General features: G+C 52.1%; 8 protein-coding genes across 8 annotated transcripts; 4 read left to right on the forward strand and 4 right to left on the reverse strand.

Moving 5' to 3' along the window:
* The first annotated feature begins 737 nt into the window (after nucleotides 1-737).
* LY79DRAFT_539079 (uncharacterized protein) lies at nucleotides 738-3,578 on the forward strand. The gene has a single exon (XM_060556789.1). It carries the CDS (start codon nucleotides 914-916, stop codon nucleotides 3,527-3,529), a length of 2,616 nt encoding a protein of 871 aa, XP_060419110.1. The 5' UTR covers nucleotides 738-913; the 3' UTR covers nucleotides 3,530-3,578.
* LY79DRAFT_539081 (uncharacterized protein) lies at nucleotides 3,571-6,235 on the reverse strand. The gene is made up of 3 exons (XM_060556790.1): nucleotides 5,158-6,235; nucleotides 4,714-5,076; nucleotides 3,571-4,651 (listed from the first exon to the last, which is right to left on the reverse strand). Exons 1-3 carry the CDS (start codon nucleotides 6,107-6,109, stop codon nucleotides 4,002-4,004), a joined length of 1,965 nt encoding a protein of 654 aa, XP_060419111.1. The 5' UTR covers nucleotides 6,110-6,235; the 3' UTR covers nucleotides 3,571-4,001.
* A 788-nt stretch (nucleotides 6,236-7,023) lies between these two features.
* LY79DRAFT_700270 (uncharacterized protein) lies at nucleotides 7,024-8,787 on the reverse strand. Its single transcript, XM_060564905.1, has 2 exons — nucleotides 8,580-8,787; nucleotides 7,024-8,516 (listed from the first exon to the last, which is right to left on the reverse strand). Exon 2 carries the CDS (start codon nucleotides 8,421-8,423, stop codon nucleotides 7,200-7,202), a length of 1,224 nt encoding a protein of 407 aa, XP_060419112.1. The 5' UTR covers nucleotides 8,424-8,516; nucleotides 8,580-8,787; the 3' UTR covers nucleotides 7,024-7,199.
* Nucleotides 8,788-10,760: 1,973 nt separating this feature from the next.
* On the reverse strand, nucleotides 10,761-11,522 carry LY79DRAFT_506443 (uncharacterized protein; the record flags this gene model as incomplete). The annotated part of the gene is made up of 2 exons (XM_060553721.1): nucleotides 10,761-11,239; nucleotides 11,318-11,522. The coding sequence occupies 2 exons, from the start codon at nucleotides 11,520-11,522 to the stop codon at nucleotides 10,761-10,763; spliced, it is 684 nt and encodes a 227-aa protein (XP_060419113.1).
* Nucleotides 11,523-13,249: 1,727 nt separating this feature from the next.
* On the forward strand, nucleotides 13,250-13,951 carry LY79DRAFT_586971 (uncharacterized protein; the record flags this gene model as incomplete). The annotated part of the gene is made up of 1 exon (XM_060560709.1): nucleotides 13,250-13,951. One exon carries the CDS (start codon nucleotides 13,250-13,252, stop codon nucleotides 13,949-13,951), a length of 702 nt encoding a protein of 233 aa, XP_060419114.1.
* A 1,515-nt stretch (nucleotides 13,952-15,466) lies between these two features.
* Nucleotides 15,467-16,045, forward strand: LY79DRAFT_506296 (uncharacterized protein; the record flags this gene model as incomplete). Its single annotated transcript, XM_060553708.1, has 1 exon — nucleotides 15,467-16,045. One exon carries the CDS (start codon nucleotides 15,467-15,469, stop codon nucleotides 16,043-16,045), a length of 579 nt encoding a protein of 192 aa, XP_060419115.1.
* A 757-nt stretch (nucleotides 16,046-16,802) lies between these two features.
* LY79DRAFT_506358 (endo-1,4-beta-xylanase B) lies at nucleotides 16,803-17,686 on the reverse strand (the record flags this gene model as incomplete). Its single annotated transcript, XM_060553713.1, has 2 exons — nucleotides 16,803-17,490; nucleotides 17,574-17,686. The coding sequence occupies 2 exons, from the start codon at nucleotides 17,684-17,686 to the stop codon at nucleotides 16,803-16,805; spliced, it is 801 nt and encodes a 266-aa protein (XP_060419116.1).
* A 1,798-nt stretch (nucleotides 17,687-19,484) lies between these two features.
* LY79DRAFT_700275 (uncharacterized protein) lies at nucleotides 19,485-22,087 on the forward strand. Its single transcript, XM_060564906.1, has 5 exons — nucleotides 19,485-19,575; nucleotides 19,632-20,243; nucleotides 20,301-21,176; nucleotides 21,230-21,756; nucleotides 21,815-22,087. Exons 1-5 carry the CDS (start codon nucleotides 19,538-19,540, stop codon nucleotides 22,075-22,077), a joined length of 2,316 nt encoding a protein of 771 aa, XP_060419117.1. The 5' UTR covers nucleotides 19,485-19,537; the 3' UTR covers nucleotides 22,078-22,087.
* Nucleotides 22,088-22,271: the final 184 nt, after the last annotated feature.

Here is a 22,271-nt window from a genome sequence, read left to right on the forward strand (position 1 = left end):
TATCCAAGACGGCGAACAAACTGGTCAGTGGTCTTATAAAGTATTTACCTCGCACAAAGGAGAAAGCCCCAGCCCGGCAACTAAGAACGGAATTGTAGCGCGTACCCGAAGAAGACTGACATGCAAAAGATAGAAAATAATGGTGTAAATTCATTCAAGGATATTCGAATTGCCGCAGCTTGTCCTGGGGGCGGTTCTTGGCAGTCAGAGGAACATCAGGGATGTACCAGTTCTGTAATCTTGCCCTATTGAGATATGAGCGAAAAGTCCCGAAGGGCTGATCATGGATTAGAATCAGAATAGGTAATTAAAAGAGAGCAGACAAGTCGAACAGCCTCGAATTTCCTCATTAAAAGGACGCGTGTGAGACACAGGCAGGAGGACGCTGCAGAGTCCAAATGGAACTATGATAACTTTAGATGCACATCTAGTAAGCGCCAAGTAGATTATACACCAGCTGAAAGACAAGCCCAGGCCACTCCAATTTACAATATGGGCATTTTGTCTGTTCATCAAGCACACGCAAGCTGCCTATAACCTGCAGCCTGATCCGATCAATGACGTAAGATGCCGTTAGACCATGGCTTTGGGGGTAAGGCAGCAGCATAAGCACCCGATTGAATTACTAGATTCGTGTTTATGGTTACACCGCGTCTAGCAATCTGCAGGTTGTAATCAATATTAGGTCTGCGGTCCCCAACTCCCCAGCAGCCTAACAAGGGCCATGTCAGGGCTGTGCAAGATAGTGATGTTGAACAGTTATCAACCCATTTAAGAACATGATTAGCATCGAGGGTTAACAGGCTGGCAGCAGATTCCTCCATTCAATTCATTGGAAACATCCAGAACTTCTTGTATCATTACAGGCATAGCCAATTTAACAATCACTCTTAGTGGATTCGAGTGTATTCCAATGGCCTCGACACAATATGAAATTGAACTACGTCAACCTCCCGGTGTCGCGCGGGTACAGCAGGCTCATAATTTTCCAAGTAGTACGTCATCACCTGCAGACGTAACCCATAACGGAGACCCCCGAGGCCACCGCAAGACGCCCTCAGCGACTGGGCGACCCAACGATGACGAAACGACCATTGATGCGCCACTGCTTTCGCGTCAAGCAAGATCTCCAGGGGCCATTGAAGGAGACAGTTGGGGTTACGAGATCAATCGGGATGGCAAATATGATCAGTCAAGCAGTCCAGCGGAGCATACGCAATGCGATGGTGCAGGACGTGGAACGAGCTATCGAGAAGACCAGCAAGCTACGAAGTCAACACTACCCGGCGTAAACAAGACCGCCAAAGTACCAAAACAAATCACTCGAAGTAGCTGGACTCGTCACCTTAATGGATGGGTTGTTCATATACCTGCCATAGTGACGACTGTTGCTATCCTATGTGTCGGCTCTATAGGGTTCTATTGGTATCCAGAGGAGGGGCCTCTCGTAATGGGTTATCGTGTAGATGCCGATACCATCAGCAACGTTCTCCAACTTGCGGCCAAGCTACACGAGCTCCTCATTGTGGCATCGCTGTCTTCCATCGCACTATCCATGTTTCGACGGTGTTTGGTGACAAGTGGTGTTCGGTTAGGATTTCTTACGGGCGGCTATCGAGTCGGTGACCTTGGGTACATCTGGACGACAGCATTCCGGCGCCAAGGTCTTGATACCACGAGCCTCTGGGGTATACTGCTCCCGGGGTTTGTTGTCTTCGCTACCATCCTGTCAACCGCTGTCGGGCCAGCATCTGCTGTATTGCTTGTGCCAACTCTCGGCTGGTACAAGATCGACAACTCGATTGCATTCGGAAACATCACGCTCCCCCTGAAGTATGCGCGGAACAGTGAAGACGTTTGGCCGCCGGACCGGCGCGATGCACGTTCAGAATGCAAGACGGTTAAGGGCATATACATTGACTACTGCACAGCAGGAGGTTTCCCACAGATATCGAGCTGGCTTCTGGATTTCGCAGCCACGGACCTGACGAACAGCCTTACATTTCATTCCACGTCAGCCGATCTGCGACGACACATTGTTTTTACCCACGTCAACGACACCGAGAGCACCAACTCAACCACGCTGTTAACCACTCCTCCACATTTCCTTACGGGTAGCATTGGCCTGTTCGAGAAGTTCATCCATAGCTACAATGTGGGCGCGTTGTCAAGCGAGCCTCGTTACAGACTCAACACCACAAGAGCAAACCCTGAGAACTCACAGGAAGAGTCGATACTGTATCAGCCATTTGTGCAGTCGACATGCAGGGTTCATGACAAGCATACGTTGATTCAAGACAAGCAGCCTGTCTTTTATCCTGTTGAATCCCTCAACTGCTTCCATGATGATGACTGTGAAAATTCTCAAAGGAATTCTGTCCCATTCGACGACAGTTGGCTGACGGACCCGGATCTCGACGTTGACGTGTCAATTTCCACAAGTTTCTTGATCAACAAAGAAAAATCGTCCATTCTTTTCCTTAACGGACAGATCCCAGATGATTCCTCGGGCGAATCCAAGGACATGGTCTTCCTGTGCAGCCTAATCGGAAGCTGGGCTCCGTCGCACTTCTCTGTCGACGCCAAAGTCAGTGACGTACTGCAATCTTCTCTTAGCCAAAACAGCACGATGTCAGAGTTGTATCGAAATACTTCCACGGTTGACGTCCGCACCCTGAGGTTCTCCAGGGATTGGTTAGACGCTCTAACCCCAAGTTGGTATACCACCAACAAAACCAATATTACGGCGCTGCAACAGCTTGTTCAAACTTTCTCCTCCACGGAGAGGCATAACGGGACTACCATGCCTGTCTCAGCACCTTTCAGCCCCGACAATAAGACCGGGGCAGAAATGTTTCTGAGCAAGGTATTCGGCGTTTATCTCACCGAGGGTCTTGCTCAAAGCACCACTAAACACCAGAAGACGCGTGTAGTTCTGAACAGTAGCAGCGACGAGTTTGCGTATATCAACCTCAACGAGCAGCACGGCTTTCGTCGCGGAGAACACAGGGTGACCCCCTTGAGTTCAACTCGTCGTCTCGACAGATGGCGGGGCAAAGACAGACGTCTCAAGGGAACCTTCAATGAGTTTAAGGCAGATTTCCGGAAAGATCTGCCCATATACATCGTCGCTGAGCGCCACGGGTATGGATCTGGCCAACAACGTCGCACGTTGCACTGGGCCCAAGCTACGATGGGCATCTACCTCGGCACCGTGGCCATCTATGCATTGGGGGTGGGTGCCATGAGTGTCCTCGAGTTCTTCGAATACGAGCCAGGAGGGGTGCGGGTTCGCGTTTTAAGCATCGTACCATGGTCGGACCTCCAAGACCTGATGATACTCGCGCTGAAAACGCCAGTCCCCAGCGACGAGGATTTGGCGGATGCTGGAGCGGGTGTTACCTCGAGCCGAGTTTGGAAGAAGACTGTTCGGGCTGGAGCAGACGACGAGCGCAATGCGCAATTGGTGCTTGGAGAGACAGAAACCACGAGAAGATTAGACTTGGATGGTCGAGAGCGGTATTATTAGAGTCAAACAAGCCGTTGTATTTTCATTGTACCCTGGAAATTTACAGATGTAAATCATTGATCGTTCGTTGTACACGATATTGAAACATCCTGCTTGTCTAAACGGTTCCACCCAGCTCTTCTCTTTTGCATATCCCCTCAGTTCTCATGCCAAGAAAAAGATGTATTTTGCAAAGCATTAAATGGTGTCAGAAATGGTGATTTTTGTATGCGTTCTGTTAGTGTTTGGTCATTATATGGCATTTGCTATACAGACGTTACACACACCAGGTTAGCTAACATGAAAACACATGGATAAAAGTTGAGAAAAAGGGAAAAAGATTCATCAATATTGTTAGTTAGTTAATTAGCTATAGTTCCTGGCTTCTCCAAATGTGGTAACACAGTAAAAGAGAGCAATCCAAGTAAGACAAAGGGATAGAAAAACATAAGAAAACCCTTCAAAAGCTCTACCAATAAAACCACTCTGCACTCTATTCGATTTCCATCAGTGGAGCCATGAAATTCTTGGCTCTCGATTGATTAATCATATGGCGTGATATGCGGTCTTCCTTCTTGATCACGTACCCCTGAATGTTGACTTCCTTGCTCTTCCACTTTGGTTGGAGCCTGTTGCAGTCCCCCTTTTTCGGTTCTGGGATGGGCACCAGGGAGCCTGGTGTGTAGTCAGGGCGCTCACTCATGCGGTAATAAACAGAAGGATGGATCATCTCCTTTGTGTCACTTCCCTCTCGGAACTCGTCTTTGTAGTGGCCTGGCGTCCTGTCGGTATACGTGAAGGGTAAGAGCTTCAAGAAGAACACGAAGATTCCAAATATGTAGAAGCTCTCAAAGATTTTGAAGACGTCAATGATATCTCCGGTGCCCCAGATATCGGCTCCACCGTTATTGTTTGTGGTCGCAGGTGCGAGAGATGCCACTGACTGCAACTTTCGCCGTAAAAATCCGAGTAGGCCCGAGTTTCTTTTCTGATCCAAGCCGAACATCAGGTAGTTGCGTGCTTCGATCTCGCGATTGGCAAGGCTCGAGAAGCTGTCTGGTTTGCCTTCTACCTTCCCGTCGTCGAGGCCGATAAACGGCGCGATTTGATCGCACATCCAGGCGAAGGTGATGAGAGCGATTTCTGTTTGGGAACTTGCGGTCAGCGGCCCTGTGCGTCAGCCACGTACGGAACGAGCTACTCACGTTCGAAATCATATGAAAGGCCAACCAGGCTGGTCGAGTTGCCTCCTCCGATGTTGACATGGCCACCGGGAAACCAAACCTGGCGCAATTCAGGTGTGAAGTCTTTTGGATTCTTCGCCATGTGGACCTTGACCACGTCATTCCACGCATCATTGAGGTCTTGCTCAGTCGGTTCTTTTTTGATTCTACCATTGGCAAGGTCTTCGAAGTAGTACTTGACCTGATCCTCATTGAGAGACTTGTAGCTCTCCAAACCTTGCTCCTCTTTTTCATTCTCTTCTGCGTTCGGGAGGTGCCAAAGAGTAGGTTTAAAGGGCGCCATATGTTCATCAAGAGCCAACGCGTGAAATGCATGCTTGGTGTCTGAACTCATAAAATTAGAGCTGGTCAGCAAGGCCGAAAATCCATGCACAATCTAGTGCTATAAACACGACATGAACGTACAGTTGCTCAAGGACGTTCTGTGAAATCCTTGGTAATCGATACCAATCCATGGGAGGCGTAAGGCGATGAAGTTGAGAAGCCCTTGGACCCAAAAAAGGCCAGGAACTCCCAAGGCACCAACAGTGTCGAAGACGCCCTCGACTTCTATGACTCTGCTCGATTCCGGAGGGAGGCTGTGTCCTTTTCTAATCTGTTGCCCTCCCTCAAATTTGCCGGTGATCCACTCTCTGTAGGCCGTGGTCTGGCGGAAGGTTGGGCCGTCTTTAACGCGGTACTGCCGGTGTAGTCTGTATAGGTCCGGAAAATCGTTCATCTCTTTGGGCTGAATGATGCCAATGTCTGTGATGAGACCCGCCACCGCACGAGCCGTGAAGGCGCCCCGGGAGAAGCCGAAGCAGCAGATCTGATCCCCCGGGGAGTAGTTCATGACAATGAAATTGTAGGCTTTGATGACTTCGGCGACAAGGCCGTCGCCGAAGACGGCCTGTCTCAGATTCTCAAGTAAGCTGACGCCAGCACCCGCGCCGATGCCTGAGCCGTAGTACACGATCTGAGGACAAGCGAATTCCTCGTCGACATCTTCTGTCGTTTCAAACTCATTCCCAATCTCGTTTTCAATCTGGTTTTCCTTCTTCTTCTTCATCTTCCCAGTGCGCGCAATGGAACGAGCAAGCCGTGTGACGTTGGAGGGAATGCCCCACCGCCCGTTCACGGACGACTGCCAGGTGCCATCGCAGCATATGATGATGCGCTTGGGAGTAGGCGGAGGGAGCTTCTCTTCCTCCGAGTCTTCCTCCGGCGCCTGACCGTAGTATCGACGACGTGGGTCTACTGCAAGTGAGAAATACTGGGCGCCGCTGGCTGGAGAGCCGTAATCCAAGGGGACGGACCCTGGGGGCTTTACTTCGAAGGACGTCCAGAGGTCCGAGGAGTTGGGGCTCAAATTTGTCATCTTCTTAGAAAGTGGAAAGGTGAACGTTGAATGATGACATGTGCTGGCCTGTGCCTTGGCGAGGACTGGGCAATATCAGCGGAGTGGCTTCGGGTTCTTATAGAAGACGGGGTCTATTGTTAGCCTCGTCTTCTGACTTGTGCTGCTATGCGATTTGATTATTGTCTTGGTACTTGGTTTTTGGACCAACTTTTGGTTTAGTGGTATTCAGCTGGGGCTGACTCAGGCGGAATGGAGGAGATGCTTTTGGTTAACAGCACCGCATGTGGCATAGTACCTGGAATGAAGTTATGCCAATCTTACAACCGGAGGGAAAAACATATATTTCAGCTGGGATTTCGGTCGGTAAAGCCATGAGTCAAGGTCTCGGTTGAGATGTGTGGTAAAGAATGAAACCAAGCCGCATGCAAATGGAAACTCCACGAGCTGTGTTGAGACACTAAGCTAGGTAAGACAGGTAGGTAATGGAGACCTAGCGATCAGTTCGAGACTACTATCCCGTCAACTCACGCTAAAAGTCGATGCATGTATCTTACTTCGCAGTGCATGTTGCCAGTCGCGGTTCTCGCGTCCGTGAAATCCTATTAGAGAAACCGTTACCGTGGATTTGCGACGTTTAACCAAAGCAAACACGAAGCTTTACAACGTTGGAGAGGTCTTCCTAACCATAGGGCAGCCGGAAATACCAAGGTACATCGTCCACAGAGATACACAACGGCAACAAGGAATACGACGGTACGCCAAAGCCAGCTCGCTGGATCCGGGCACACACCAGTTGGTGATAGGTGGGCGCATGATGATCAGAAATGACAACTCCGTGTCATTGGCCGAGACCGAGATTGGGTGGCCGATAGCGGCAACTATTCCCTCCCACCCTCCCCACCGAACGCAAACTCAATCTTCAACCTTATAGTCAAACAAATGCGAGCCGCCTCACTGGAAGAAATACGAACAAAATAGGTCATGTAGCCTTTTGTATCTACTCTATCAATCCTGTATACAACAGAACCGGGCGGCACCCATTTCCATACGGGGGCACCGAATCCATGATTTTACGCAGACATTGATCTGCCCAGTCAGACAACACCCGCTATACAGCTGGCCCCTCCTCGCACCTCTTGCACCCGCACTCGAAGCCCCAATTCCTCCTCAGCGTCGACATCCTCGTCTCCCTCGGCATCGCCTTCTCCTCTCCGCCCAGGTAGGTGATGCACAGCTGCTCCCCCTTGCCGACGTCCCTCGACGCGCGGAACTCCCACGCGCGGCCCTCGCGCCTCTTGTTGACGTTGGGGCCGCACGAGTGGTTGAAGTAGCTGGCAGCGGGCCAGCAGCCGTGCCCGAAGAGCTCGGACCCCTCGTCCTCGAGCGACCGGATGCCGAAAGCGTTGTGGCTGTCGCGCGAGGAGAGGGTCAGCAGCGACTGCGGCGTCGTGAAGGGGAGCAGCTGCGGCGGGAGGACGGCGAGCAGGTGCAGGTAGGTGCGGGTGAAGGCGCGCAGGTCGTCGGCGCTGGAGTAGGGCGTCGGGTCGACGGCCAGGGAGAGTACGTGCTCCCACCTCTGCGGGGCCTGGTACTGGGCGATGATGCCGCTGACGCAGAAGCCCATGATGTCTGCGTGGACGGGTTGTTGGAGCGCCTTCTGGACGGCTTTGCGATGCTGCTTTGTGATCGGCCCGTTGCCGTTGCCGTTACCGTTCAACGTCAGGTTCCGCGGTCCGCCTTCGACGTCGTTTGCGAGCTCCGTCATTCTGAACGTCAGTATCAGATCCGCCTGCGTCTTGGTAGCGTCCCATGCTTGCGCAATCTCCTCTGGGGTCGGTCGCGGCAAGTCAATGTCCACCAGCTCGCTGTCCTCTTTGCTCTTCCTCTTGGCCAGCTTCTTCACCTCGGCCCAGGCCCGGACACCTACCTCACCATTCTCTTGCCGCCACGTCCCCTGGCACTCGTCCGAGCAGAAGGCGAAGCCCACGATGTGGTCCTGGATTCTCAGGTCTCTGCCGTAGTTGTAAGCAAAGCACTGCCCGCAGACCTCACGCCTGTACTCCTGCAGGAGGGAGGACACGGTGAGGTCGTCTGAGCGCCATAGCAGGGTGTTCGCGGCGATGTCCCTGGCGGCGAAGACGGCGCGGCCGGCCGTGGGGGTATCACAGATCTCAAAGTGCACAGAGGTGGCAGCGCCCGAGAGCAGCGGCTTTGGTTTGCCGTCAAATGTTGCTGCTAGAGAGGGAGCGGACGAGGCGGAGGACGGCCTCGAGGGACTCGATGCTGGGTAGTCCGTCAGTATCGTCGAAGCGTCGCTGTCGGTGGAGTCCATTGAGAGTGATTCCAGGTCAGCCGTGGCTTGTGAGCCCAGTTGCTTTTGTGTTGGAGGATCAATTGGAACTCTACGATGAGACGAGTTGAAGAACTACGGCTTCACATTAGAACATTGGGTGACTGGGGTTGATCGAGGCTCCTCGGAGGCACCTACTGATGATGTAGGTGTCAAGGTCCAAAGGCGCGTGGGTGAGGGTCTGTGGTCAGCTTCTTATATCACAGATAAGGTTGTTGAGAGTAAAAGTTTCAACGGATGCCATGCTGCAGCTCTGGTTCCTCTAGAATACGGTTTGTAAGTAGCCAGATGAAGAGTGAACCGAGTGAGAGAGTCGGTGAGGCCGGCGGCCAGAATACCTTTAAATATTGTGGGTGGGTCAGGACCCTTAAAGTCGACGACTCCGGACTAGTGCGTGGCGGCAATTTTGTGATAAGCAAGCGGCGACAGCATGTGAATCGGAAATTTTCCTTCGCATTGACGTGAATTATTGGTCCAACATGCTTTGTAGTCTGACATGACTGGGTCTCCCACAAGATCCTCAACTCAAGTTGGTATTCCTGTAGCGTTAATTGCTACTTGCTTCTATCATGCCCTCGAGTACCCGAATCGCCGTTCGGCACGATACTTTTTCTGTTATCAGACCCTTGAACGCCTAGTCCATGTGTCCGGTGTCTCGTTACCAGGTGTCTCGGCTTCCCACTTTTCTTGTCCCTGCACTGCAGATTAGCCAACCCTGGATCATCTGGCTGCCACGTTCCTCTCGGACAACTGTGGGGAAAAGATGGGGTCAATCGGTGTTCAAAAGCTGGCTGCCCTTGGCCGATGGGATCTGGGTAAGGGCAGTAATGTCTTGGATGTCGAAGAGCCGGTGAAAAGGGGTCTATTGGTAACGCCTAATCTGGATGCACGATCAAGTGCAGTCCAATGCAGTCCCAATATGAAACAGCTGCGATAAGAGCTGACGAGCAACGTACTTACACCTTGGACGTGGACGGGCACGATGTCAGCAGCGTCCGGGACCATGTAATTCAGCAGGTCGAGGCACTTCCGGTATGCTCAATTGAGAAGTATAACTTCACTTTTCCCACTGCCTGACGTGCTCTGGTTGGTTGGCTCTGTTTGACTTTGTCTCTACCGTTCCGCCTTTGGCGGTTCCTGCATTTTATAAACCTTGCAAGCGACAGCCGATTGCTCGCACGAGTCGGAAACCTCATTCGTCATTTTGCTGTCAACATCCCTCCTGCACTATCGAGTTTCTTTTTGTCCACTTGGCTATAAAGCTCTAGTCCAGCAACCCCACCCTTCCACGGTCTCCATAGCGTCATTGGACATTAACCCCAACCCTAACCCTAACCCTACCCTATTGAGAAAGTGGTTAGTCAAACAACTACAAGACTCAGAAGAAGTAGCCAGCTACGTGCACATAGGACTTAAGGAAAGTTATATACAGTAGTAAATAATATGTCCGAGAAATTTAAACAGAAATTAAACAACTAGGTTCTAGTGACAATATAAGGAGTCAAGAAGTGTCTAAAATAAATAAATACATACTGCCTAGAGCTTAGATACATAGGTTGACAACTATGATAGGCTAAGTAGGTAAATCTCAATATATCTATAAAAATATAGTATCTACAAGTGTAGGTCACTGCAGAGTAGGAAGCTATAAGTGTAGCATCTGTGCTGACTCATCCCTCCCTGCTACCACGTGACAGACAATGTGTATAAAGAAAGGCTACGAGAGATATGCGTCGTCTCTCGACGCAATCCCCTACAAAGATTCCATCCATTACGCATAGGCGTAAGAGAAAACGCTCGTAGAGAGCTTTCGGAATGTTGTTAGAGATTGATCTCGAACGCCGGCCTGTACATTACGTCATTCAACCGCGATGGAAAACCAAAGCCTCGGAATGATCCAGATCGTCGAAACCGAACTCTGGATTCTGCTGATTAGCTAGCTTCACCTACCTGGGGCAACAGGAATGTGTTCTAATGGTCGGAGAGCTACGACGGCTCAACATGAGCGTTTTGCATCTTGACATTGTGCCGTAGGCACGATCAGTACGGCTGCAACAACTCTCTTAAGACGGGCTGAATAGGCGTCGTGGCCTTGAGGCTGATGTTGAATGAATTTGGATTGGTTCTTGAAATCCTCTGGTATTATCCCGTGATATAACGCCAATGCATGGAAGCCATCTCCGCCAATCAGTAACGCCGCTCTCCGCAAATCAGGCAACGCCCGAAAAATGAAACGTGATGCATCCCATCGATGCAACGAAAACAAAAGCCCCGAGAACAATCCAATTCGCCCCAAAACCGGACCCTGAACCAAGACACCTAGAAAAAGCGCATTGGCGAGGTCGTCAAGGCGGGACCACTCGTCGTTGCCCCCCAGGGCGTCCGTCCAACACACTGCAAGCACCTCCGCTGCGCGCCGAGGTTTGTGATGGAGCAGTGCGAGCAGACGTGCCTGCCGCAGGCGCCGCAGGAGTGGTCCGCCTCGAAGCCGTCGCCGTAGCTGCACGCGTCGTCGATGTCCATCCCGTCCGCCGCGCCGTCGGAGGAGCCCAGGCCGGTACCGCAGTCCTCGCATCTGATTGGGGAAAGCGCCGCCCGATCGACGGACGGGGCCGAGGAGGGTCCCAGGCTGGGCGGCGGCGCGGACTTGATGGTCCAGAAGCTGTGGAGGGACTTTTGCGTGTTGCGTGCGGCGGCGGGTGTGGGGAAGGGTTCGGGGTCGGCATCGCGGGCTTGGTTGATGGCGTGTTGGGGCTGCTGCTGCTGCTGGGCGGAGTAGAGCATGTTCAGGGTGCGTTCTGTCGACGAAGGTAAACTCGGTCAGCATTCTCTTCCGAGTGGGCAACGGTTAGAAGACCGCAGCGGACAGGACTCACGGTGGATCTGGTTGTCGGACGGTCTGTTGTCGCGGAAGCGCTTCATTGTGCGGCTGGGAAGATGCGATGGCGTCACGTAGGCGCGGGGGTACATGGGGCTCGGGGAGACGGGGGAGTCGAAGGACTCGATGCTCGAATCGGAGCGAGCGGGCGAGGTGAAGGAGGTGAAGAGCTCGGATTCGGAGCGCTTGCGCTTAAAGGCCATGTTGGGTTCGTGGACGCGGGGGTGTGAAGATGTTGAGTGGGGATGTCGACGTCTTCGGAGGACAGGAGGGATACGGCGTAATGGCTCGTTCGAGAGGAATTGGAGACGCTGTGATGGCGAGGTAGAATGTCGGTGCAGAATTCGAGGGGTGATTGACGATGTTATGCTGGTGGAATAATGTGCAGTGGTTAGATGGAAGAAGGATTGTGTCACCACTTTAGCCTGGCGCGTCGCGTTCGCGTGGCTGTTTAGGTGGGCAGTGGCGCGCGCCAGGTTCGTGACAGTCAGTCCCCCGCAGCGTGTTAATGGGACCCACTAACCCTGCCTAAACGGGCTCAGCGTTGTTCCTGATCCCATACTTAGTTGCAGGTCATGCATGCTATGCAAAAGGCCTTCTCGTAATTAACTAGCTTGAGGGGTTAATCTGTTTAGGCATCGGATCTTGCATAGGGGAAGGTATCGTTGGAGAAGAAACACGGACACCCGGCCCCGTTGCCCGTGCACCGACAAGCCGGCCGTCTCGCCGTCCGGAGTCTCCACTCGCCGGGCCTCTCTCATCCCGCCGGCTCCAGTCGCCATTGGTGAGGGCCCCCTCCAGCGAATGAATGTATTGGGAGGTGGCTACGTAGGTAATAAGCATTTAAGCTTCTTTCATGCCACAACTTTGGCTCCAGTGGCTGCCACACGTTTGACATGTCCCATCCAGGAACGGGCGGAACTGGCTGGGTGCCAGATGAGTTTAAGACGTAAACTATCAACCCCTCGGGCCCGTTCCGTCATGGTAAACTTTCGGCTCGGGCGGATGGCTGGAGGGTTACCGGCAGTCTGGTACATCATCCCCATTCCTAAAAGGACGTCGCCGCGTTCCGGACCTTTTGGCAGCGTACACATAACCCCGCTGTGGCCGCGCACCAGCAGCATTAATGGGCAGAGGATGCCCCCCCCCCCCCCCCCCCTCTCCCCTACTACGTAGAGACACAAGACACCACCACGTCTTCCCGGAGAGATGATTGAAATGGCTGCCCAGCGCCTTTGCTCCGCCACTGTAGCAGGTAATTTTTGAGGTTTTGAGGTTTTTGAGGTTTTCGAGGTTTAACCCAGACGGGCCAGTCCCACGAACCACGTACGTCCACGCACGCATCCTCTGCGCCTTTACCCCCCCATAGACCAGTGGGAGTGCCAAAAGACAAACGACAGGGCAGGCTGGTGATTCGGCTGTGTGTGGCGGTCTACGATGAGGCAGCTAAGAGGCCACACCCCATCCTCAAAAAGAATGAACCTCAAATCCACCACGCGCGTGTCCTCCAGCTAGCCAGATGATTCTTTATTACCTTCAGCTCCCCCCTCGGTGTTTAGTTTTTCTCCCTTTTGTTCTTTTGTCCTATTCTCTCAGGCTCTTTACTCGTGATCCGAGTCACAACCGCGCTCGGAAGCTCTCGACCCACGGGAAAGCCTTATTCCCGGCCCGGATCTTGGGCGTTTTAGTAAGTCTGCTATCCCTTCAATGACAGGGAATCCTGTTGCTGACGGTCGCCCCAGCCATTTGATTGCACTGCCCCTTATACGAACACCGCCCGATCCTCCAGTCTCCTGGGGAGCCCATTGTTAGCATGAGCCACGATCAGTCGCGCTCCCTTTATGGCGAGACCGCTGGCCGTGACCATGACGATGGTGACTTCACAAACCATCCTATACTCTATCCCATCAATCACCCGATAAACTACCCCATGAACAATCCCATAAACCATCCCCCGTCGACCTATGGTGGCTACCCTGTGATGGAACAACACCCTTACTACCCTCAGGTGCTCGACTTTTCTGAGGCCGACTCTGGCCATGTGGATTACCCGCAGACGAACATGCAGTCCCAGTACCCCCCGCAGGCTCCGGATGTCCAACAGTCAGAACCCTGTCAGGCGTGGGCGGATGTGAACGCCAAGCTACACACCATGCCCCGCCCCGGAAATGCAGTCCTTCTCGCGCCCCAGCCCATGTATTTGACCCCGAGCAGCATTGCCACAGACAGCCAGTATTCGTCCCCGAGCCTGATATTCGATCAAACCCACCTGAAGCCTTACTGGGCATGCGACACTGTCAGCAACACCAGCGGGCAAACGAACAACTCGAGCCGCCACGAAACATGTTCTTCCTGCGGGGAGTCAGTAAACTCGAGGCAGATGCAGCGTCACATCCAAGACCGTCACCGGCAAGAAGGCGACCCGCATTACGTGTGCAAATGCGGCCGCGCACACCCGTTCCAGCGCAAATGGAACCACATCCGGCACCTGGACAACTGCAAGCGGAAGGGCGACCCCGGCCGGGTTTTCACCTGCAGATGTGGAAATTCACTGAGTGATCTGCTGGCTCACCTGGACCACATCGAGCACTGCGGGAACCGGAGACCCGGGCGGCCTCGAACAATCAACTGAGCCGGGGGCGTTGGCCGACTTTCCGTCTCGCTGCGGCCGGATTTTCGGGACCAGTCGCGAATGCGATCGCTAAGGCTCGACAATGGCCCTTTGCGCTTTAACGTGATCCCGATCCTCTCATCTAGGGGGGATCTCGGCGCTGAGAGTTGATAATAGTAATAAATACCTTTCGAGTCTCCCGTCCTGCCGTCCATAACCCACCTAATTGTATCCCTGTCATGGGATCCTTGATGCTCTGATTGCGTGATGCCCGCACGTCCACTGTATAATAACTAGTCAGTCCACGCAGATACTGTTTTCCCCTCTAAGCCATTCCAGAGCAGATGTGATCTCCTGCTGGTAGATCCAATGGAGCGGCACATGCAGCGTTATTGACAGCGCGATGAGCCATGTTCGAAATGAAGCTTCATGTTCATCGACGCGATGAAAGAAGAATTAAAAGAACAGTTGCCCATACTTTATATCCCATGAATTCTTCTGCCTAGAAAGAAACAGACCTGACCCCATAACCTTCGTGTCAGTCGTAGCACATGGCGGCCTCCATTAGGATCCTCCAACCCTTCTATTAATACCCGTGCAGCTGCGTGATTTATTCCTGGCCCAACTGCCTAAGGGAGTATCTCATGGTCTCCCCAAGCGCACACAGGCGCACATCTCATGACTTATGGCTTATCAGTTGCATTTTTTCTCAGCTCGGAAGAGGGGGCTGGGCCTGGTTCGGCACTCTTCATTCCTTACGCCTTGGTGTTGAGGTGCATTTCTGCCTAAACTCGGTGAGACTCGACACAGCCATTGGCCCTCGCCTCATTGTGAAGCTCAGTTCTAGAGCCGAAGCGAGATCTCCCCCCTCGCATTTTCTTTCCCTATCCTGCAATTTCGAGGATAAATCTTCCAACGGGTACTGATCACCCCACCGTGAGGGTTCATTACTCAATCGGGAAAGGCTTGCAACCTCATAGCGCGCCAGACGCCTTGTCGCCTTTCTGCTGCCTAGGGGGCTAGGTATTGGAATGGCTTCCCAGCGCGGGTGTTCATAAACGCGGCGCCTCGCTGGGAGCATCGATGGTTCGCCAATGAACCCTCATGACAAAAGAGCTACGGTCTCGCTTTATCGCGATGAGGTCCACTTAGATGCGCTCTTGCAGGGTTGTGACAGTGTGGCACATTAACGCATCGGAGCCTTGTGATGATGCTTTTATGGATAAAATGTAGTCATTCCAGACCCCCATAAGTGGTCCAGTGCACTTCACCCGGTATATGAGAACCCCGATACGTAGACACTTTACATGGAGAAGCAGCTTGCTAGTAATAAGTTTCATGCTCAGCGAGCCATTCTTCGTCAGTTCATCTCCATATCGGACTGCAGAATACCAGACGACAACATTCGAGTTCGTCATCTCCAATCCCTGACAACTCAGATCTCGTGATATCTGACAATCTGACTACAAGCAAAGACTCGCCCGCTTACGCATCAGTCTATCACTCATGCGCTGGTCCGGCGGCAGATCCGGAGACATGACACTTCACCAGGATCAGGCTGACTCCAAGCTCGTCGGGGAAAAGTACGAGATCAAAAGCCACAAAGTCAGTGGCGAGTACCTCGACGTCTACGTCGTCACCGACGCGCGAGGCGCCTGCTTCGAGGCGCAGGCCTTCGCACCCATGGCGGAGATGCCGCGGGAGCGGGAGGGCCTCCGCCAGGCGCGACGGCGGCGCATGCGGCGCATCTGCGGCTCGCCGAACTTCGCGGACGAGTTCGAGCACGGCGGCCGCCGGTTCCTGGTGTCGAGGGTGGAGAGGAACGGTAATGAATGGCCGTACCTGCAGGGCCTGTGCCAGGGCCGGCGGGCGTGCGCAGAGCGGGAGGTCTTGCCACGGGAGCAGGAGGCCACCTGCGGAGAGCGGCAGAGGGGATACGAGTGTCGGGGTCCGTCTGATGAGGCGTTGGACCAGCAACAGCGACGGTCGAGCTATGCGGAGGCGGCTATGTCGAACAAGGTGGAGGTTTCGGGAGGTATAGATGCGCACGCGACGAGGAAACGTATGTGCCTCACCTTGGGAAGTCTCACAGGGTTCAAGAGATATTCAGTATAGAACGGGGACGAACGGCATCATTTTATTGTTCCACCTGATGCTGTTCTAATCATGCAACATGACGTTTGCCTTCTTTGTAACTGCAATTCTTGTTGGTTATTTGATCTGTCTAACAGAAGGACGTACTTACCCTCTCGATGCATTCATTCCCTGGGGGTGTTCTCACCGACGCTGACTGGAGCCGGCGGGATGAGGCCCGGCGAATGCAGACTCGGGACGGCGAGACAGCCGGCTTGCCAGTGCGCGAGCAGCGGAGCTGAGCGAGTGTTTCCCCCTTCGAGTACCATAGCGCAAGCCACATCACGTGCGTTATTTATATGTCTGCGTTAGATACCCATCATACCAGTCATCATATCGTGTCCAGGCAAACAAGCTGCAAGCCAATGATACTCAGGAGAAAGTCACAAATGAACATGAGTAAGTAATCTGAGGTATTCAAGGTGTATATGAACAACACCGCAACAACGGTCGAGACTCAACTGAGTCGCAAGAGCGAAATCCGGAATGAAAGGCACTTGCACCAGTTAGCTGATCATTTTTATTAGTTCGTACAACCCAGAAAACACTAGCCCCTATAGACGGGTATCTTCGTGACGTTTCATCAAGGTCTGTGATATAAGACGTCCAATAGCCTCTGCCTAGCCAGATACAGACACGATGGTATTCTTGTTGTGCCCAACGTTTGATCAGTCGACAAGGGCGGCACAATAGCCTTGAACAGCTAACAAACTGATACCAGACAGCTTTTGAGGTCGGTCTAAATAGAATACTTGAGGAAACGCTCAAGCTCGGGCGTCCAGTTGCGCTGAGGATCCCAAAGAGCTATGCTAAGCCCATGCGGCCCATCTGGAAGTACCAGCACCTGAGCTGACCGACTGTGGGCGGCCATGGCCTCAGCGAAGAGGAGAGTGTTCTGCACAGGAACCACGTCGTCGTCGGCCGTGTGGAACAGGAACGTGGGAGGCGTCGTCGCCGAGACGCGGTTCTGCGCCGACAGCTCGTGTTCCAGCTCGGGGCTCGCGTTGGCGCCGATGAGGTTGTCGCGCGAGCCTATATGGGTGTAGTTCCCTTCGAGGGTGATGACCGGGTAGGCGAGGATGCCAAAGTCTAGGCGGGCGTCCGGGTTGGTCAGGGTCACCGCGGCGAGGTGACCGCCTGCCGAGAAGCCCCAGATGCCGAGCTTGGTGGTGCGGTTCTGCCCGCGGATGTAGCTCAGGGCGTCGAGCGCCTCGTTCTGGGGCTTCGGGTAGATGGGCGGGGTCGCGTTCGAGGCCGTGGTGTAGTCGAGAACCCAGGCATCGATGCCCAAGCTGTTCAGGAACTTCGCTGGGATATACCCCTCATTATCAATGGATACCATAGCGTACCCGCCTCCAGGGCACACGAGAACACCGGTGCCCGTCGAGTTCGCCGCCGGAAAATATGTGATTTGAGCCGTATCGAGCCTACGATAACAGTCAGGGTTCCATGACTCTCCTACCAGCTCGCCACGAAGCGTCGTCGGGCCTGGGCGCTTGGGACTTCTCACCTCTTCACAATTTGATGAGGGGATCCGTTAGGAACCATTTTGTTGGCCTCATATGAGACTGCAGACACGCCTTGAAAGAGGAAGCCTGCGGCTAGTGCTAGTATAGACCTCATCATGTCTCTTGGGACCCGGTTCAGATCGTATTGGGGGCAACAAACGTTGAGGTTGGTAACTCCCACAATTTCGGTGCTGTCTGGGCTAGTTATAAGACCCGAAGCTGCCGGGTTCGTGACGACATATCCGCAGCCGGCTTTACTTATCCGTTGTAGCGTAGCATCGCTTCATGAGCATTTACCCCATCCTAGAAAAAGACGGAGATGCTGTTGCTTAGTCGGTAAGCTTGGTAAAATCCACGAATGAGAGCAGAATGCTACGTATGTAGCAGGGGGCCCCTCGCTATTGACTCGTCGAGAATCCCGAGAGTGTATTGTGTTCGTGACCAAGGATTCGGGCAATAGTTAACAACAGTAAAGGGGCCCTGGGACCCCAGCAAAACTAATGATGTAAACAGAGGTCAGTCACCTGTTCACAAAATCTTTACGCTTATTGCACACTAGTGCCAAAGCAAGATGAGATGCAAACCTTATTTCTTCCAATGATGCGCTTCTTCCGTACAAATTATCAATACCGGCACTAGTTAACGTAGTTTCATGAGTATAAATCCCTCGAAGCGTATTTGAACGTCTCATTTCTCATCACACATTACCATGCATCTGTTGGCCGGGTATAAACCACCCTTCTGCTCCACTACTGTAATCATTTTGATTGACCATCGTCGGTAATAATACGTCAACGCAACAATACTTATATCAGCCAAGAACACACAGCACATGGAAAGTTTTTTTTCTTCAGTAGTTTTTCTTTTAGTTAGGGTTTTTTTTTTTTTTTTTTTTTTTTTTTTTTTTTTTTTTTTGCGACGTGGCTCTGTCTGCGACGTTTACGGCGACATTACCCTTACCAGGCTGCGAAGCCTTTGAAACGACGGGGATGGCTCGAACACGGCTTACGTCAGGGCCGTACGCGTTTATCCAGGGTCCGTCACAATTGACGGTGGCATTACCGTCTTGGTTAGTCAACTGGTCCTGTGAGGCTCTGCCAGCTCGTCTGAACGTATCATCTTAACACGTTCCCTCCACTTAAAGTTGGCTGGGTGGAATTGCAAGCGCTTGGAGCGAACTCGGAATCATGCATCCAGCCTGATTCTTGTATTCTGTGATTATTTGTTATCAAGTCAAGGGTCGTATACAACGGTAGTTTACAGCGGTAGCATTGCTTCAGATAAGCGTATGCACATTGCCGCTCTAAAAACGACGCGCGTTAATTGCAGGCAGCAACTAACACCTTGTATCACTTCACCTTATCGTGACACACATCATTCAACCAGCTGCCTAATAGCGTAAGATTGGCAGCATGCCTGCCGAGTGATAAGTCGCAGACCGAACGGGTTTGGTGTATAGCGCTTTTGGGCAGGTAATATAATAGCAGTCTAATATGGTAGCCGAGATACCAGGCCAGACGTGAAATTACCTGGATATATGCAGCGAACGTAGCATACTAAATAACTATTGCAAGCCGCTACAATTGTCGTGTTACCGATAACTGTATCGAAAGATGCAAATATGTATCTTTGCCATAATGTCCACCATAGATAGTTTGAATATGGGCTTGTCTTCTTTAATATTACGGACTAAAATTGTTCTTACTTGGTTGGATGGGTTACGAGTATGTGTATCCTGGAGAAGTCAGCTCAGGGTATCACTGACCTGCAAGCAAGTGGAGTTATGACCCAAAAACAGATTAAACGCCGGGGGTGTCTAGAACGGCGACCGAACTGATATAAACACCGCTGTCTCGACTCTTAGTATTTGCCCTAGCCTTGGTTTCTCTTAGTTAATGGAGGCTTTGAGAGGCGGCCCGACGATGTCGAAACAAGCATAGCGACACCCGCTCAGTAGCGCATCTTGATGGTAGCCATGATCTCAAGGAATTCCGTGGAAGACCGGTGGGTTTGTATCTCCATGTAAAGAAAGTCGAACAACACCAACTAACGAGTTGTAGCAGCGGGTCCGGGGTTGAACTGCTGGCAGTTACCGCAAACCAAACAACGACACCACCCTCGCCCAATCCCTCGATCGAAGATAACACACCCCTGGTAGACGCCATAGACGACACAAGGAGTGTGTCCAGTTTCAGGGCAGCACGTTTCGCCGACGGAGACCTCTTATCAGGATGGTTTCCCCAAATCGAACGCGACGAGAACAGCAGTTGGAGCATGTGGTTGTCGAAGAGAAGCCGTGCGCTCATGATCAAGATTGGCATCATCAGTACCATCTTCATCACGAACCTCGTTGTGACAATATTCGCCTACTCGAGTTACGGCAGCAAGAAAGGAGTGGGACTTATCTACCATGGCGACTGCTCGACGGTAAAACAACTTGATCAATGGATACATCTGCTCATCAACCTTCTGGGCACGGGGATGCTGTCTGCTTCCAACTTCTGCATGCAGCTGCAAGCCGCTCCTACTCGCGAAAAAGTCGATGCTGCGCACGAAAAGGGCAAATGGCTAGATATTGGCGTACCCAGTCTTCGCAATCTGAGGTACCTCGATAACTGGCAGCGAGCTTCTTGGGCATTGCTAGCCCTCACCTCTATACCAATACATCTAATGTGAGGCACTCAACTTCATCTTTCTACAAAGAAGGGACTAGGCTGATGAGCCGTTAGTTATAACTCGGCAGTTTTCCAGTCGCTATCGTCGCACAACTACACAGTGGCAGTCGTCAAAGACTCTTTTCTGAACGGTAGCTCTTGGAACCTTGAAACAGCTGAACGCAATCGTGCTGGAGACTGGGGGTGGAACGATACTCGCGTTAACCCACTGAACCTGGATTACGAAAAGGTCATCCAAGACATGCAGCACGCTGCGTCAACGTACGAAAAACTGAATATTTCTGCTTGCTTCGACCTCTACGACGATTATTGGAAGCCTCAAGGAAATGCAATAATACTGGTTAGGAACGAGTCGGTTCAGATCACGCCGGATGACAGCCTGCTGATGTATGTCTCCATCGTCCCACGTTTGGACGACTGGGCGAAGAACATGTGGGCGCTCGGAAATGGCAGCGGTGTTTTTCTGGCCAAGTCGCCGCCGAAACCTGTGACGAAATGGCTCCTTGGGCCCAAACTATACGAGGTTTCTCGGTGTCTTGTCCAACCACCGGCCAGTCTTAGCACAAAGTGCCGGTTCGAATATTCGCCACCGATCATGTTCACGATTATCCTCATGAATTTGATCAAAGTCATCACCATACTATCAATATGGATAGCTAGGAGAAGCCAAGTGCAAAAACAGCAGGATAAGGCTCAGGAAGTGTTATATACTCTAGGTGATTCAATTGCTTCCTTCATGAGGGAACCCTGCAAGCAGACCATTGACATGGGCCTCGCGACAAAGTACGACTTTCTGGCTACAAGTAGCTTGTTCAGGAGGCGCCCTCCACACGGTGCCCGAGTTCCACCGGCGCCTCGTACCTTCAAGACCGAGCCTAAGCAGTGGAGATCGGCGGCGGGTCTCCTACAATGGGCACTACTACTTTTGATGTACTACGACCCAGTTGTCTATTCCATCCAACACTCAGCTGATCTCGCTATAGGTGTTTGATTATGGTCATTGTTCCAGCCGCCCTCCTTTTCCGGTCATTTGCCAGTTTACGGCTTCGAGAAATGAAATTCAGCATCCCAGAGCTGTGGAAGCTCGGCTTTGGAGAGTTGACGCCTGTTACCTATATAAACATCAACATGCCGCGCACGGATCCGGTAGGCCTTATCGCCAACGTTATCCTGGTTAATATGCCTCAACTGGTTCTCTCGGTACTATATGTTCTCTACAACACTATGCTGAGTACCTTTCTGGTACAAAGAGAATTCAGCCGACTGTGTGAATACAGATACCGAAAGCCCCTGCGGGTTTCAGAGCCCGTAGGCATTCAGCGATCGAGTTATTCCATCTCGCTCCCTCTGAGATATGGAATTCCCTTGTCCGCCAGCTCGGCCTTGCTGCACTGGTTGGTCTCGCAGAGTATCTTCCTGGCACGAATACGAGCGGTCCTACCGGACGGGCGTGATGATGAAATCAACTCATTCTCCACCTGCGGCTATAGTCCAATTGCGCTCTTCTTCAGTGAGTTTGAGACCTTCCATTGTGGCAGCTGTTGACGTTTTCTAACTCTGGCCAAAAGCGATGATTGCTGGAATTGTCCTTGCCCTCGTCATAGTTGGTCTTGGACTTCGTCGTTATGATGGCACAATGAGAATGGTGTCGACGAACAGCTTAGCTATCAGTGCCGCATGCCACGTGTTGCCAGAAGACCGCAAATATGGATATATGCTTCCTATCCAGTGGGGCGTTGTGGAGATGAAGGGCGGCGTGGGTAAATGTGCCATGACGACAGCCGCAGCAGGAACTATAAAATTGCCAAAGTTTGGGTTACGATACAGGTAATGATGTAGAGAAGAAAAGCTGCGTTGATAATAGTAAAGTGACATACTTATTGAGTGCGGATTACTAGTCATGACTGGCTTGTTTGGAAGGCTTCTGGCAACCATTCCCCTTTTCTAGAGTTATTCATCAAGTGAAGTCCTAGGTGTTCTCGAGGTGAAAGAAAATTAGGGGTTCAACTTGAAGAATCTGAAATT

The sequence above is a fragment of the Colletotrichum navitas genome, assembly GCF_030913465.1.
Source record: "Colletotrichum navitas strain CBS 125086 chromosome Unknown LY79scaffold_5, whole genome shotgun sequence".
NCBI lineage: Eukaryota > Fungi > Ascomycota > Sordariomycetes > Glomerellales > Glomerellaceae > Colletotrichum > Colletotrichum navitas.